Source organism: Parasteatoda tepidariorum, chromosome 9 (assembly GCF_043381705.1).
Source record: "Parasteatoda tepidariorum isolate YZ-2023 chromosome 9, CAS_Ptep_4.0, whole genome shotgun sequence".
NCBI classification, from domain to species: domain Eukaryota; kingdom Metazoa; phylum Arthropoda; class Arachnida; order Araneae; family Theridiidae; genus Parasteatoda; species Parasteatoda tepidariorum.
The window spans coordinates 31,747,397-31,765,491 of record NC_092212.1 but is presented as its reverse complement, the minus strand read 5'-3'; the positions used below and the strand labels follow the sequence as shown (position 1 = coordinate 31,765,491).

Here is an 18,095-nt window from a genome sequence, read left to right as displayed (position 1 = left end):
AGCTTAGTGGATGGAGAGGTACGTGACATTTTTAAAGATATTTATTAATCTGTGGTCGTATCTATATAAGTATTTTCAATGTATCAGTTTTTTATTTTTCATTTATTTATTTTTTTATTCTACTTTTAATTTTTACACGAGTTTCGAGTATGCTTACGTGAAATAAGGCAAAACTGAGCAAATACAAATTTCGAGCGAAATCGGTGGAGTAGTTTCTGAGAAATCAAATTTTTAAAAAGTCATATTTCTAAAATTTGATTTCTCAGGAACCATTCAACCGATTACTCTCAAATTTTGCATGTTGCCACATAAAATTGCATTCCTTAAAATGGCATAGAAAATTGTATTCCTTAAAAATCAAAATTTTTTTGACTACTATTTAATAAAGTAATAAATATTCGAGATAAGATGTTTTTGCATGGAATTATCTTTGGGTTAGAGATTTTATATTTGTCTGCAAAAAATTTTTAATTAGTTTAAAAAGTTCTCGAGATATGGCGAAATACCCAAAAAGAAAAATTAACATTTGGAGGTCCAACTTTGGAACGCTCTCCTGAGCAAACTATGGGGACCATATTTTCTTCATTACGGCTACCTCTATATTTTGGGTGTCAGAAAACCGAATCTCTCAAAAAAAGGCATGTTTGTTCAGATAAAGTATGTTTTTTGCCTGATTTCGTAACTTAAAATATCGTCAACACTAATTTGAGGTCGTCATCACGAACTATTTCATTTTATTTTACAACAGTCGTTAAACAGCCGATTCAATTTTGAGTTTACGACTACCAATGTTCAACTCTGTTGCCTTGTAATTTTGAACCCAATCCAAAATACAAGGGGACTAGTGAATCAAATATTGGGAGAAATTTTGCCTTCGTGGAGGACTTTTTTTGATGGAACTACCCCGCATTTCGTTATAGTGAGAGGAAAACCACGAAAGCCACCCACGATTCGTCTGATAACAAGGGGGCTCTAACAAATGATCCTTCTACCACTGAGGACATTTTACGTCAGCACTGTGGTAGATGCGTGCTGGATTTGTAATTCGTATCTATCAACCATCGCTAGGATTCGAACTCGGGTTACCTCATTGAGAGGCGAGAGATCTTCTGAGCCCCCACGGCCCGTCTCGAACCAGTAAGATTTTTTCCTAGAACGTGAAAATCCGATCTCTAAATCAGAAGTTATTCCGAGTGATCCTTTTCATTATTTTTTTGTAAATACTTCATATTTACACACATTCAAGACATACATTCGAATTGAGCTGTTATTTTATGATATTTATATTTCATTTAAAGGGATTAGCATGCATGAAATAATAAATTGTATTTTAATTTTTTTACGAAAAAGTGTAATGAGGAAAACTTTCTAATTTTAAAATTTATTATAAAGGTTATGGACAAAAGGTTATGATTTATAAAGGTTATATTTATAAAGATTATTATTTATAAAGGTTATTATTCATAAAGGTTATATTTATAAAGGTTATTATTTATAAAGGTTGATATGTTATATTTATAAAGGTTATTTATTATAAAGGTTATGGACATAAATGTCCTTTTTTGGTGAATAACTCGTAAATAAATTTTACCTTTCTAAACCGTTTTTTTCTTTCAGACATTTTGTATTGTTATACAAAGTTGTATAAGTTATACAAAGATTGACTGTATTGATAAAAGTGGTACAATATACAGGGTTTGAACAAAATTATGGAAACATTTCGATATTAACTCTATGTAAACACTCTCTTTCAGTAGCAAATGCTTTGGAAAAAATTTTACATGATAAAAAAACTGTTAGAATTAGAAATATTAGACTTGAAGTTTATTACTCGTATGAAATTTGAATCGACGAAAGTAAGCGTTGGTAGTTCATAGCTTGCTTTTTTTATACCACTATAATTTCAACAGTATTCTTAACTAAGTATTGCAGTCCTATAAAATAATTTTAATGATGCTGGTATTAAAGCTGAAAAGAAATTATTAACTTTCTCTCCCCATTTCAGTTGACGCAAATATTGCTTGAGTAAAAAGAACGTTATTTCTAAAGAAACTTCAAGCATGGTCTTTCAGATTGTGGCAAAAATTTTGCCAAGTAAAATCTTCTAAGCTACCTGCTGCTAAAAGAAATATAGTTCACATAGATTTAGTATCGAAGTGTTTCCATAATTTTTTCAAGCCCTGAATTATATTAAAATAAGTGGTTATTTTGTAGTATTAGCCGCCATTTCAATTTAAAAAGTCCCAGCTATTTATAGTTTTAGACAGTGATGCCAGAATTTTGGTTCTATTCCAAAAATAATGCTAAAGCAATTGTCCTACCCCAATATTTGTTTTTGAAGAAAAAAAACGGTCCTATACATATAGCGCAGTTGCTAACAAGTTTATTACAATTCAATATCATATTTTTATATTAATTATTTCAAGAGTTTGGAGATATTCTAGCATGATTTTAATTTAAAAATTTATGAGTTAACAACACTTTATACTGAATGCTTATGCAATTTATTTATTCCATTTTGAAATTTTAAATGCAATTTATTTATTCCTTGACTAAAATTACATTAAATTTTGACAAAAAAAATTTTAAATAGTAAAATTTTATAAAAATTTTGCAATTTCTACTCTTAACTTTTTATGTTTAGCTCATAAATTGATCACGTTTTTAATTATTATAAAAGCATAGAGAATGTTTAAAAAAATTAAGACTAATAATTTAAATCTTTAATGGTAAAGCTAGAGAAAATTCTGCCCTCTAAGGAAGACGCCCTATTATACAAGAAGGCAAAAAGTGTCTTTATTTTTAAAAAAAGTGGTAAAATACCCTTAAACATATTTATCGGATGCCCCGCTTAGTTTTATGGAATACTTTCATGGGAAAATTTTATTCTAGTGGTAGATAAGTTTATATTTTAATATATAATTCTTCGTTGCGAAAATTTAATTTGCAGCTTTTTTCTTACATGTAAATTATAATTAATATTAATGCTTGTAAATTATTTAAAAATTCATATAAAAACCCTACTTTGGAGCATAACTCCTTAAATGAGGGTTTCATAATGTTTGTAAATTACCGAAAATCTTGCCAATCAATAAAATATTTTCGAAAAACGTTAAGTGTTGGTAGCCCTGTGTAATTATGGATATGTTATATAATTGAGCTAATGAATTACCATAATACTTTCTTTTATGGAAAACAAAACCTTTTGTATTACTATAAAAGAAAGCAAACGCCTCCTTTTCAGTAAAGCAAAATGTTCTTTTATAAAAGGAATACTTTTTTATATTACTATGTGAACTATGTCGCGCATTGAATTTTCCGGTAGACCTAATATTAACAGCGACTAAAGTGTAAAAAGTGGTAGAAACTGAATTCATTTTCAATAATATAATCTATTTAATAATTCTATCGAAACTACCACCATGAATTTAAGTGCAAATTATTAATCTTTAGTAATCATTGCAAATTATTCATCATCTGCATCATAATCATTATTACTTGTAATATGATAGAGAAAGTTGCTAATTTTATTGCCTTGTGGTAGATTATTTCTATTTATTAGTTGCCCGTACCCTTCTGTGTATATATACTTCAAATAATATAGGGATACATTAAAAATTTATTGCTTTTTTTTAATAGGTGAAATATGGTGGATAAAATATTTAACAATTTGCACTATTTCTGTTGACAAAAAAATAATCAGCATTCCAGGAATAAATTAAGATGTGGTGGAGGAAGATTAGTAAATCAAACTTTTTACTAATTCTTTTCCACCAAAATAAAATGAAAATATAGAAGTATATATAGATGTTAAAACTGTACAACCTAATTTTGTAATAATTAAAATAAAATTAAAAATTCGAACAATCTCACGAAATATTGATTACCAATTTTAAATTTTTCTCGAAATTGTCTACCCTGAATAACGTATTTCTACCAACGTCAATGTTTACACATGCTTTAGTTTCCTAAAAACACATTTTTGTTACCAAAATAATTTTTAGAATTAGTGTTGTTATAAACAGTTATTGATTTAAGTTCAAATTAATAAATATTTGGTTAAGCGGTGAAATGTTAAAACTTATTTTAAAGCGGAAGACTTTTTGGCAATTTTCTATTAAAAATTTAGAATGATTTTTTATAATTTTAAACATTTTAATTAGTACTTATGAGTTATTGGATACATAAAAGGAATGAAATGATAAGTCTAAATTTTTGCTTTTTATTTATACTGAAAGTTAGTAAATCTGATAAGAAATTGAAAAATTAACTCAAGGCTAATGATTTTATGAGGCATAAATTGGGATGGCAACTAAATTTCCGCCTAACATTTTGCATGTCATTAAATGTTTTTTGTATAATGTTCTAGATCATTCGAAAGAAGATGTTTTTATTCTACTAAAATCTATGTTTTTTTTGTTAGTTAAATTAATTTATGCTAATTTCTAGATTATTAAAAAGGAATGAGAATTTTAAAAAAGACGGAGCAATTTCGACGCTTTATTTTTTTCAAATTAACTCAGTGCTGGATGATTTTATTATTAATACTTTTGAGTTATATATTGTTGCATAACATATATTGGAATAGCAACTAAATGTCAGCTTTTTTTTAATTTTTTTTTAACATTTTGCACGCCATTAAATGTTTTCAGTATAAATTTTTGAATCATTCGAAGGAGGATATTTATATTCTACTAGAATCTGTGTCTTTTTTTTTTTTTTTTTTTTTTTTTTTTTTTTAAGAAAAATTAATTTATTTTACTTTCCAGATCAATAAAACGGAATATCAATTTTTTGAAAAGCAGAGCGTTTTCGACACTGAATTTTTTTCAAATTAACTCAGGGCTAAATGATTTTGTAATGCATATATTGGAATGTTTTTTTTTTCTTTTTACTTTTCAACATTCTGCATGCCATTAAATGTTTTCGGTATAATTTTTTAAATCATTCGAAAGAGGATATTTATATTCTACTAGAATCTGCGTTTTTTTTTTTTTTTTTTTTTTTTTAAGTAAAATTAATTTATCTTACTTTCCAGATCAATGTAACGAAATATCAATTTTTTTAAAAAACAGAGCATTTTCGACACTTAATTTTTTTCAAATTAACTCAGGGCTAGATGATTTTGTAATGCATATATTGGAATGGTTTTTCTTTTTTTTTTTTTTTTTTACTTTTCAACATTCTGCATGCCATTAAATGTTTTCGGTATAATTTTTTAAATCATTCAAAAGAGGATATTTATATTCTAGTAGATTCTAGTAGAATTACTAGAATCTGTGTTTTTTTTTGTTTGTTGAAATTAATTGTTAAAATTAATTCATCTTACTTTCCAGATCAATAAAACGGAATATCAATTTTTTAAAAAAACAGAGCATTTTCGACACTTAATTTTTTAAAAACTAACTCAGGCCTAGAGGATTTTGTAATGCATACATTGGAATGGTTCATTCGAAAGAGGATGTTTTTATTCCACTAGAATCTATGTTTGTTTTTTTTGTTAGTTAAGTTAACCTGTAATAATTTCTAGATCAATAAAACGGAATGTTAATTTAAAAAGAAGAAAAAACTGAGCATTTTCGACTCTTCATCGTCTTTTTTTACATCTGTGACGATTATAAATGACTCAAAAACTACTCATGTCATTTGTGCTATGCATGGAGAAGGTGCCAAAGTAACCCCAAGTTTGGCATGCTAAGTTTAAAAATGAAAATTTTTGATCTCAAAATTGCACCTCAGCTCACCATCCATTTAATCGATGAAGAGTGATTAAATTATTTTTCTCATAAAAATTTTCATCAAACAACAAGAGAAAATTATGTGATCTCCCATTTTATACTTTCAAAAAATTTTAATAAACAGCTTAAACTTAGTTGGCAGACCCAATCTTTAATATTATCTTTAATTCAAGACTTGCGCAATAGATAAAACTCATCCCATTTGCGCCTTGCCTGCGTTTGGACACGAAGGCGTGAAAAGGACAGTGGTTTTTCTCAAAAAAAGTCACAAGTGGTGGCAACTGTCTTATCATTTTAATTTACAAAGCAGAAAAAAGATACAGGGGTTGATCAAAAACCCTTCTAAACTTACTCGATGTAAACAATTTACCTTTAGCAAATGTTTTGTAGGATTCTACCTGGCAGAACTGTGGACACAATTCGAAAGATCAACCTTGGCGCTTTTAGAAACGATGTCAATTTTATCATGCAAGGTTTGAATCGCCAAAAAAAGAGGATTTGAAATTAATGATTTCTTTTTAGATTTAAACCAAAAGTTTCGAAATCATTTTATAGAATTGCAATATTTATAAAAGAAAGTTTTTTTAATTATTACCATGGTATTAAAATAGGAAAACAGCTTATAATTTTCATTCAACTAAATGGACAATTTGCATGAGTAAAAATAACACCATTTCTAAAAGCGCCAAACACGATCTTTCACATTTTGCCATTTAAATGCGCGTTAAAATGAGAAAATTTCAAATTTAATTATGGCGTTAAAGTGAGGAAATTTAAATATGTAGTAGTACTGATTAAACCCCGCGAATGAGAACGAACTAGAAGGAAAACTTATTTAATTTCTAGGTTTTACAAAAAGGATAGCGAAGGTATTCTTGTAACCACTACTTATTTTAAAAAAATAAAATAGCATTTTAAATTTTGGTTTAAAAAAATCAATTATTCCACAATGGGTATCTCACCCACCGTGGTGCTCTTGAAAGAGTGGATATTACCTCTGGAGAACGCACTAGGTCTGCTCATCGGCAAGATCGATTGTGCAGCTCATTGGTAATAAAATTAAAAAAAAATAATTTTTGATTCTTTCCATAATAAATATAAACTGGTAACATAATCATAATGGACATAAGCTGGTTTTAAAGCTATTTTTTTTATCCCTTCCCAGGTACAAATAGCCCAGCTGAAGTCACAACTAGCATTTTTAGAGCTGAAATGGTAGATTACAGGAAGAATTATCCACCTAGTATAAATTAAGTTATACAAATACTTTCTCTCTTTTTTATTTTCATACATAGACTATTTTTCGTGTTTAAGCATCAATAGATTAAATAATTAGAATTCCATAAGAACAAATTAAAAAAACGCATTTTAAGTTAGTAAATGCACGAGCGAATTATGGCATAAAGTATATCATTCTAACTATAATGCCAGATCTTAAATTTAGGTTTAATTATGAACAGAAAAAATAGCTTTAAGAAATCGATATTTGAAATGATGAAATTTTAGCTTTAAAAATTGAATTAAAGTAAAAAATAAAGCTATTATAAAAATAAAATTATTTTGACTATTACGATTTTAAGCATGCTCAAACAAAGATAAATATCCTGATAACCACGCTTTAATAGTTTAAAGTTCAGGAAGCAAATCTGAAAAATTCTCATTATTTATTTGTGAAAAAAAATTCAACCACAAAAAGTAAATATGGGCAGCAATTGTAATTTTAAAATATATTATAACTGAAAGCTGGCAAATATAACCATAAAATTGAAGAATAGCAATTATAATTACAAATTCAAAAAAAAAAAAAAAAAAAAAAAAAAAAAAAAAAAAAAAAAAAAAAAAAACATCAAGTGTGATGATTTGAAAACTATGTGATAGCTGTCAAATAAAAAAATTGCTCGTAATCATAAGCTTATCATTAATTACTCTGAACCATAAATTATGCGTAACTCATCTTTTCTTTTGATTTGGTTTTTCGCTTCCATTTCAAATAAAAAATAGAGTAAACAACTTTGGATTAAAAATATGGGTTTATGATAAATTCAAAATTTTTTTTCACCTGCAATTTTGGGGGAAAATAAAATTTTTTTCCTCCTTTCTAGCCCCATGACATGGTGCTAGGTTGGACAAGTCAGTAAGGGAATTATATAATCTATTGTTACTTGGACAATAGTAGCTTAAAAGCTTTGTGTTTTTAAGTTGTTATGGCTAAGACTTAGTAAGATGTTAAATTAAACCATGCTTTCGCTTTAAATTGAACAACAGCATCATATAATCAAGTTTAAAAATTACTAATTTACACTATAATAAAATATAACTCCACACCTTATTTGGTTGGCATTTGATTTACAGTGTATTATGTGTATAAGCGTACTGAAAGTTTAATTTTTTTGAGCACTAGTTTTGTCAGGTAGTTAATTTAAAAGATTGGAAGTAAGTCAGTAAATCACGAAATTTCAGTAAAAAATTAACTGTATAAAATAATTATGGGATACCTTCAGAATTGCATCATACTTAAAATTTCCCTCTTTAACACTAGAAAGACTGAAATACCTATATTGCCCAAAAGCAGTCAAAATGACTGCATTCTGAAAGAATAACTAATGTATAAGGAAATTTGTTTAAAATTAATTTTTAATATTTTTGATATTATTTTCAGTTATATAACAAGTTATTAGTAAATATTAACAATAAAAAAAATTATATGTTGTACGAAAAGTCACAAAATTCTAAGAAATTGTGTCATTATTGTTTTTCTAATTGAAATTAAAAAGCAGTCAAAATGACTTCCTTGGGCAATCTAGTGTTAATGCGCCCCTTAGTAAAGTTAAGTTTGAATTGGATTTTTCTCTGCTGTCCTCAATAATTTATAACATTGAAAACAGCTTTGCTAATAAGGAAAATAGTTGACCACCAATCTATTATAGTTTCAGACGTGCTGTTTACTTGCTTGTAGCTTCTTTATAGTTTGGCCCCTACTGTGTGTGTGTGCTATTTTAGTAAAAGATATTCTGTATATTTCGATGTTATTGCAATTTGAAGCTTCTGTCTTTTTATTTCTTATAATGGTTTATATGGTTTTTATTTTATTTTTGATAATTTTGTATTTATTATTGCAAAGATTATATTTTTTACATTTACGTTTGGTTATCAGTGATTTTATAGCATTATAAACGCAGTTTTGCTCACTTGCAAAGAAACAAAAAAAAAGTTTTTCCCCCTCAAAAAGACTTTTTACTCTTTTTTTTTTTTTTTTTTTTGTATCTATTGACCAAACCTGTACATGAAAATAATTATTGTCCTCAATTTTGAAAAGAGTGTGGTGTGAAAGATATTTTTTTTTTTTACTCACAAGTCAAATAATTAATTGAACAGATTAGAAGCAGGTAAGGAAATGTCTAATCTGAAGTAACAAGAAATTAAGTGTATAAAATTATTATGAGTAACTTTTAGGATCGCATCAGCAACTTAAAATTTAACTTACTCACTAGACAGATAATTAATTTCCTAAATTCAGTGAATTAATTTAACAGTTTGGAAATAATTCCGGAAATGTCTTACCTAATGTGGCAAAAAATTAAATGTATGAGAATATTATGTAGCAAGTGAGGTAATTAATTACCGAAAGTCAGTGAATTAATTTAACAGTTTGGAAATAATTCCGGAAATGTTTTACCTAATGTGGCAAAAAATTAAATGTATGAGAATATTATGTAGCAAGTCAGATCATTAATTACCTATAATCAGTTAATTAATTTTACAGTTTGGAAATGATTCAGAAAATGTCTTACCTAATGTAACAATAAATTTAAGTGTATGAGAAATATTGTGGTATACTTTTAGGATCACATCAGCATACTTATTTAACTCACGAGTCAGATAATTAAGTTAAGAGATTGGAAGTAATATCTTACCTAAAGTAGCAAGAAAGCTGATGCAGATGAAGAGGATGACGAGGAAACACTGGCAGTTCATGGCTTTTACGGCCTCTTTCAGCACATACCCCTCTCCACACTCGCTAAAGAAGGGCAGTTGCTACTGAACATTATTTCCCTTCCCGAAGCGTAGTTCATTCTTTTTAATTGTTTGAGTATTCCTTTAACTAGTTGACTAGTAATTAGCACCTCGTATTAGTCTTCGATGAACGAATTTTCGAACTGTGCTTTCTAATTAACCACAAATTACTCCTTATTGAAGAAAAGAGAGCTACGTTCGAACTATATAAGCAAAGCCTTACTTATTTACAACAAGCATCTCAACGTGCGTAGAATCGAAATATTTTGAGAGAAGGAAAAAACGCTTAGAACACACGCATGCAGCTACACTACATACAAAGCTTGAGCGAAGATCAAAGTAACAGACTGAATTCCTGATATAAAACAAAAAGCAGTGCTGATAATAGTCTAGTGCCAATAGAATTTAAAAATCAATGAATAGAGCTACATATATTTCCAAATGTTATGAAGAATCATCTTCCAGAGACAGCCAAAAGTAAATACAGTCCAGACTTCGAGCTCCTTTCTTCCGGCTGGAATATCCAATTAGTTTTCTAACAGAAGAAAAAACAGTTTTGTGGATTGAAGTCCCACATAAAAAACACCGTTCCCCGCGACCACCACCCAATGCGTAGCTGCCGTGTATTCTCGTCAAATTGCCCCACTCTTTCCGTTGTGTGCACAGAATCATGTCTCATCAGATCATGAACTCCCGGAGGTCTCTCACCTTAGTATCCAAATCATTATTCCAAAATGATACCAAATATCCATTGACGAGCAACTTTGATTCCATTGTAAAAGCTGTGGTTTCTCAAGTTGACCACCAAATCTCAATTAACGTGCTCTTGAATTCTCCGATTGACCATTAGAATCTGTGATTTCTCAGATTAACCACCAAATTGTATTGGTATCCTGTTAGGAAATCAGAAATACCATGGTTGTAAACTCAATAGTATTCACAGTTTCACTTTTATAAATTAACTCACACAGCATAATACAACTCCAAACAATCGCACAGATACTGAGCTAGTTATATTTGAAACACTTAAGAGTTTTTAAATTCAATAAATTCTACGAAATAAAAGTGAGATACTTGAGAAATTTAAACGTCTCTGAGACAACTTTATCATCGAACTATAACGTTGTTTCTTCTCCGGCGAGAGAGGAAATACTTTTCACTACCAAAACATACAAATGGTTGAAATCATTTAGAAGGAAAAATCAGGATACGGTTAAATCCGGCTTCAAATGAAAGGAAAGAGTTTCAACGAAACTATACGTCTTTTTCTCATATCCTCTCTAATTGTATCCATCATATCCTTTTCTAAACCGTAGTTTTTCACAAAAGAAAAGAAATAAGTTGAACTCCTCTTACACAAGTCCCTGTCGATGATCATCAACCCACGTTTTGCCGGACCTCACTCAATTTCATCCGTTCCGGTTACCCATCGACCTGGTGCTGGGGCCGGAGCGATACATTCCGGACGAGGAGGAGGGATCCCTGTTCTTCTCCCGGACATCACGCATGCGCAGATCTTGAGCTTCCTTTTTGGAGTAAAAGGGGATGGTGATCTACAACGACGCTCCCTGGTGGATATTTCAGCTGAATAGTTGAGGTTTCAGTTGATTGTCGAGTGAAGTTCTCGTAAGGAATTCGTGTTTATGACATCCGACAATGAAACCGTTTTAACTATTAGATACATCGTTTCCTTTCATTCTAATTTAGTATTTGTATTCAATTAATTACCTTCATGTATTCTATACTTTGACCCCAAATTTGCCATACAATTATTCTTGAAATTTAATTATGACTTATTGAAGAGCTTTTTGATGTAAATAAATTTTGATTTAAGTTTATAACGTCAATAAAAATCGACGATACAGAGGAAAGTTCTCATGTGGAATTCGTGTTTATAAGATTTGACAATGAATCCATTTTAACTATTATATACATCGTTTCTTTTCCTTCTAAATTAACGATTATATTCTATTAATTTCCATCGTGTATTCAATACTTCGACCTTAATTTGCCATATGGTAATTCTTAAAACTTAATTATGACTTATGAGAACGTTTTGATGCAAATACATTTTAATTTAAATTTATTGCGTCAATGAAAATTGACTATTAAAATTGAGAACGGAAAGTTCTTATAAAGCATGCGTGTTTATAACATTCGAAAATGAATGCATTTTAACTATTAGATACATCGTTTCTTTTCATTCTAACTTACCAATTGTATTCTATAAAATTCCATCGCGTATTCAATACTTTGACCTTGATGTGCTATGTCATTATTTTAAAACTTAATTATTACTTATTGAGAACGTTTTGAAGAAAATACAATTTAATTTAAATTCATAATCTCAATAAAAAACGACGACTCAGAGAAAAATTCTTATGAGGAATTCGTGTTTATAATATTCGACAATGAAGCCATTTTAATTATTAGATACATCGTTTCTTTTCATTCCAATTTAACGACTGTATTATTTTAATTTCCATCGTGTATTAAATACTTTGACCCAAATTTGTCAAATAGTTATTCTTAAAAGTTAATTCTTAATTATGACTTATATAGAGCGTTTTGAAGCAACTATATTTGATTGAAATTTATAACGTCAACGAAAATTGGCAATGAAAACTGATAAATGAAAGTTCTTGTAAGGAATTCGTATTTATGACAACCGACAATCAATCAATTTTAACTATTAGATAAATCATTTTCATTCATTCTAATTTAACGTTTGTATTCTATTAATTTGTATACTTTACACGTGTGTTCTATACTTTCTATACGTGTATTCTATACTATGCGTGTATTCTATACTTTGAACCTAATTTTAAATATTGTAATTTTTAAAAATTCAATAATGACTAGTTAAAAATTTTTTGGGGCAAATATATTTTGGTTCAAATGTTTAACATCAAAGAAAACTATACGTGTTCAATGTTCGACAAAATCTATGAGATTTTGAAAACGCATGTAAAATTTTATCAAAGGGGGCAATTTTATCAAAAAATATCTTCCGTAAAAGTTTATTAATATTTTTGTTCTTAAGAACTCTATAATTTTTTAATTTATATGATAAAGTTTTTAAATAATTTTTTTTTGTTAAAGCAAAGTGCAAGTTTCAAAAAAACATTTTAAACATTACTTCTGATAATCTATATTTAATTATATATATAATGCAATTGAAGTTAGAAAACTTATTTTTCCATTTAGAGTTTTCATTCACGTTTGTAAAAAGTTTTAAACGTAATATTTAAAAATTGCTAATAAATTGTATTCTAATAAATTGTATTTATAAATTGTTTCATAAATTGCTTTAAATATTTCAAATAATTTATGCTAATAAATACTAATAAATTGGTTTAAGATCCTTATTGCTATAAGAGAAATTTCGATAGCACTTAAGCTACTTTGATTTCAGATAACTCGGAAAATACGTTTGTTGATAAGGTTCAGAAGCAATCTCAACGAACTCTAATCTGATTATCTAAACTTAGGTTATACAGCTGTGAAAAAGGAATTATTTCATATAGATTAAATTTTTTAAACTTGATGTTTGAAGAAGTTAAACGTCTATGAAAGTTTACAAAATATAACCATTTTTACTAAAACATATTTTTTAAAACAAAAGTCACTATGCTCTTTCATAGTTGTAACATTCTTCCTGTGGCTTACAATACAGTTCTAAGTATTGCCAATTTAGCGATTAAATAGAATTTGAAATAAAGCGTTAACAGTGCCAAAAATTACTCTATCCTGTATATTTTTTAAAAGTTACAGAAATAAAGGGAAAAAATGCAAAAATAATTCTGGTTCTGCAATAAGCAAAATGTCTTTGAAATGTCTTATTTGTCCATGTTCATTGAAAAAACATTGAACCTCGTTTGCCACTTCGTCTCCTGTTAACGGTATACCTGCTAGACTTTTATTTCACAGTAATAGGAATAGTGCGTTTATGTTAGCAGGGTTGCATATAAATTGTATTGATATTTTATTTAATTATCAACCATTCTGATTTTAAAAAAACATAGCAATTGCTTGGTTTTATGGCAGGATATGTATATAGACGTAAATTTATTATCCGGGTGACTGAGGTCGTAATCTTCTGTTTACACATTGATCGTGAAATTTCATATTGAAGTAGTACAATAAATTAATGAAAAAACATAAATATGTAAAGAACTCACTTGCTCTGTCCTATAACAGTCTGGAAAGCTTGAAGGTGAAAAACATTGCAATAACATCAGTGGATGTGTGGAACATGCGTGAGACGTCCACATTGCTGATTTGGATGTATGAACTTTTACTTTTAATCATCTAAACACACGTTAACACTTAAAAATTGAACACAATAAAGTTCCGAACATAAAGTTCACAATAAAGTTCAGAATGTAAACAGCTGTAATAAAGTCCGATAAACATAGCTTGAAGAAACTTCACTTTTTAACTTCAATTTAGTATATTTTAATCCACCACTGTTTCGAATAATTCGTAGGCCTATATAATTCACTACTTTTTAGTTATAGTGTAATGCTAAGCCATTTAAAAAAAAAGAAAAAATTGTCAAATATTTGCAAAATTTTCTATGTAGTTATTTACCGTTTTTTTAAATTATTTTTGGGGTGTCCGGAGCAGTTGGTATCTCTGGTACTACTACAGCAAGCTTGTCAACTACTACTCTTTTTGTAAAGTGGTAGACATTCAAAAATCAAAAATTTTTTATAATTTGGCCAACATTATAAAAGTCTTGCCACGTATGAGCTGGATCATAGTGGCGTTGATTGTGAGCTTTTCAATCATTAATATATAGGGATATGAAAAATAAGTTTAAATGATTACAAAAATAATACATTAAAACATAAACTTAGCTACAACTGGAATAAATTTTTACATAGAAAGTTGCCAGAACTTCTACGACAGTCTTCAAGACGGTGAAACTTTCTAAGTCAAGCAGCTACATCGCATGTCGTTGACACAGGAATGCCACAGGAGACTAAAAATGTTAAAAGAAACTTAAATCATTTTTGTTTTTTATATCATCCCTTTAATTATTCAATCGTTACTACCAGTATGAATTACATTTCAAATAATTCATATTTAAAATAAAGAGTTAGTTAGCGTTCATTTTCAATAGTAAACTAAAAAGAATATGCTATGAAACTTGCTTTTATAAATCACAATTTGTATTTTAGAAGTGACAACCCTGCTGATAGGGTATGGGTCACAAGATATTTTATTTTATATTATTAATATATATTCTGAATGATAGAAATATTAAGCTTCTCTAATTGTAAGAGCTAAGAATAAAAGATTTGAGATGTCAGTCTTTAACATTTTGTAAAGGAAACATGTTCCAAAAATGGAACATTTTGGTGCTTAAACGGTTAAACTATTACTCACAGACAATAGTTTCAATGCAGCATCATTATCATGACGCATCCACCCTGTAGTCTAGGCTTGAGATCCTGTTACTACTTTCTGTTCCATAAGTTGAAATAATATTCGACTACCAGTTGAAAGATAAGGTACAGATAGAAAAAAAAGAAAGTAAAGGAAAAGGATTACCCTTATAACTTTTGAATGACTGGTCGATTCTTGATTCTGCAAAATGCCATGGCAATATATCAAATAAATGTCTTAAATCATATTTAACAATTTACTGTAACCGCGATAAAGTATGCATATTTCGAAAATAAAACGCAGGTTTCTTGAAGAAACATGCGTATAAGTTTTTTTATTCATTCAATTTATCGTGTAAAAATTACACTCAATTTATGGGCAGATCTCTAAAACCTTTAACCTTTGATAATAATAAAAAATAATAGGCACACTATTTTTACACCTCCAGAATTGTTTGAAAATGTATAAAATATCAGAAAATAATCGTGAACATCGAAACTTCTGATGCCCTTATAAGTATAAACAAAAAATTAAAATTTTTGAACTAATTTTTCTAGGTTTATTATCACAAACTGTCATTCGGTGAGGTTACAGTTACGATGTCAAGACCGATGTCAGACGCAGATCTAAAAAGTAAATGTTAAAATCAATCAAAATTTTGACCACACGTTTGTCATTGCCTAATTTATTTTCTGTGTTGTGTGCATCGCATTGCGTTGCATCTGAGTAAAGTTTTCGATCTATTCTCTAGGTTGTCCAGACTGTAACCCTGTCAAACCGCAACCTCAGGATTAATTAATTGAATTTAACATATCAGAACTTAGATTTTTCCATTTGTTTTACTAATTGAAGATATTTTTTGACTGAAAATAGTTAAAGTAAGCCTTTTTATACATTTTATAACAATTTAACTTAATATTAAAACTTTTTAATTCATTTATGATACTAATAATTTTTGATGAAAAATAAAGGGTAAATATGAATGAAATTATTAAAAAGAAAAAATTGCTCAATAAAAGAAAAATAAGTTCAATAAGTTTATATGTTTATTAAATAAATGATACTTTTGTCGATAATTTTTAATGAAATGTATATAAACGTAGAAAAATGAGTTTAAAAAAAAAATTTTTTTTTGTTTATACTTATAAGGGTATCAAAATTTTCGATGTTCACTATTGTTTTCTGATATTTTATACATTTTCAAATGATTCTGGAGGTGTAAAAATAGTGTGCCTATTATTTTTTATTGTTTTTTTTTTTATTATCAAAAGTTAAAGGTTTTAGAGATCTGCCCATATATATATACTAATTTTATTCAAACATGCTTCATCAGTGCTGAAGTTAGTAACAAATAGAGAACCAAATCATAAATGATAAAATAGTATACCACGGAATTTTAATGTGCTTTGGGTATACTTACCACAGTCTTAAAAGTATTCAGAAGCCGCGGGGAAGCGTTAAACCAAGAATCATATTTTAAAAAACACCCCTCGAAAAAATTAATCCGCTGCCCGGAGCAAGTTCGCCTCTCTTGGTTATAATCCTTTCGAATCACATGCAGAATCAAAGAATCATAAGTCTTTTTTTTTCTCATTGTGAAGCTTTTTTTTTTGGCAGAAAAGTGATAGTTGGTGGCTACGTAGAAAAAGGAGTTTGCTTTGTTATTTCAAATTTTTTACACTCTTACTTCAGTATGTTATTAATATTTAATATAAAACATTAAGACCGCTGATTACGAATCAACTATAATTTTTTAGTAAAACTTGCAATTGCTATGCTACGTCCTTTAACAGTTTCGTCAAGCGGAATTCTGTGAAATCTAAAAGTGGTAGCACTATTATGGAGGGAGAATGTTTAATGAATCTATTATTGAACAAGGAAGACGGTTGGAAGAATATTATAAAACTAAAACACATCAGTTATGGAAAGGAAATGTAAAATAAAATGAAAATTCATGTTTAAAAATTCTCTAAAACAAGGACGTTTCTTAAGTTCACTGGAAAATCATTAAATTACAGATTAACTTTTTCATTTATAAGCTGATTTGCATGACGTGGAGTTTGAAGTGTTGAAATTTGGCAATATCACCAAACAATGGAGTACTATTTCATAACCGTTTAATAATTTACTAGGAGGCTTCTCCCCCTGCTCGCTGGCGCTCGCCAACCCCCGGAACTGCTTTCGCTGTTTTTTTTTTTTTTTTCTTTTTTTCGGCTGACTAGACATTGTAAAAACATAGAGGAGAACTTGTATGACATAGACATACAGAAACTTACACAGCGTCAACAGAAATGTGTTTTTCAAAAAGGTTATTATTTGAAAAAGAAAAAAATTGATAACATTCAATCTTCAAAATAATATAGTATTAGGTCAATCGAAAAAATCTGCCTCTGCATTTATACAAGCATGCCCAAGGTGCCTTTAATAGAAGAAAAGTGATAGGGCATTTACCTTTATATGTATATATCAGATTTACCGCTTAGTACTGTCGGATACTTTAATTTAAAGTTTGAATTTGTAAGCTCTTTTGCGTTTTACATGCTGTGTCTCTTTAGGATGGAACATTATCATTGAGTTAACGGTTAAATATCTTATGACTTTCTTTTATAAAAGAACTTTTTGCATTACTGTTAAAGAAAGCGTGTAGTTAAGAAATTTTTAATATTACTTGAAATTAACTATTTTTATTTTTAAAAAATACCTTACTTAAGAAATTGTGGCAATATTTTAATGCATATGAATGTCCTCTTTCGTTTTTGGGCACATATAATAGTTAGAAAATCATTTTTCCACTATTTAATTTCTTTAATTACCGAACCAGTTTTTTTTAAAAAAAACTAATAGCTAATGACTTAAATTATCATTNAGTTACGCTAAAATAATTTTTTTTTAAATATTAAAACATTAATTTTGCTACCGTCTGAAAAGAAGATTTCTGAAACTACGGAA

General features: G+C 28.5%; 1 protein-coding gene across 1 annotated transcript in view; it reads right to left on the bottom strand.

Annotated features, from left to right (window-relative positions):
* LOC107451539 (acetylcholine receptor subunit beta-like 1) overlaps positions 1 to 11,269 on the bottom strand; it is a 128,167-nt gene extending 116,898 nt beyond the window's left edge. Inside the window, exon 1 of the mRNA XM_021148572.3 lies at positions 9,653 to 11,269. Within this exon, the coding sequence (XP_021004231.1) occupies positions 9,653 to 9,713 (61 nt within the window). The 5' untranslated portion in view covers positions 9,714 to 11,269. The remainder of the gene's footprint in view (positions 1 to 9,652) is intronic.
* Positions 11,270 to 18,095: the final 6,826 nt, after the last annotated feature.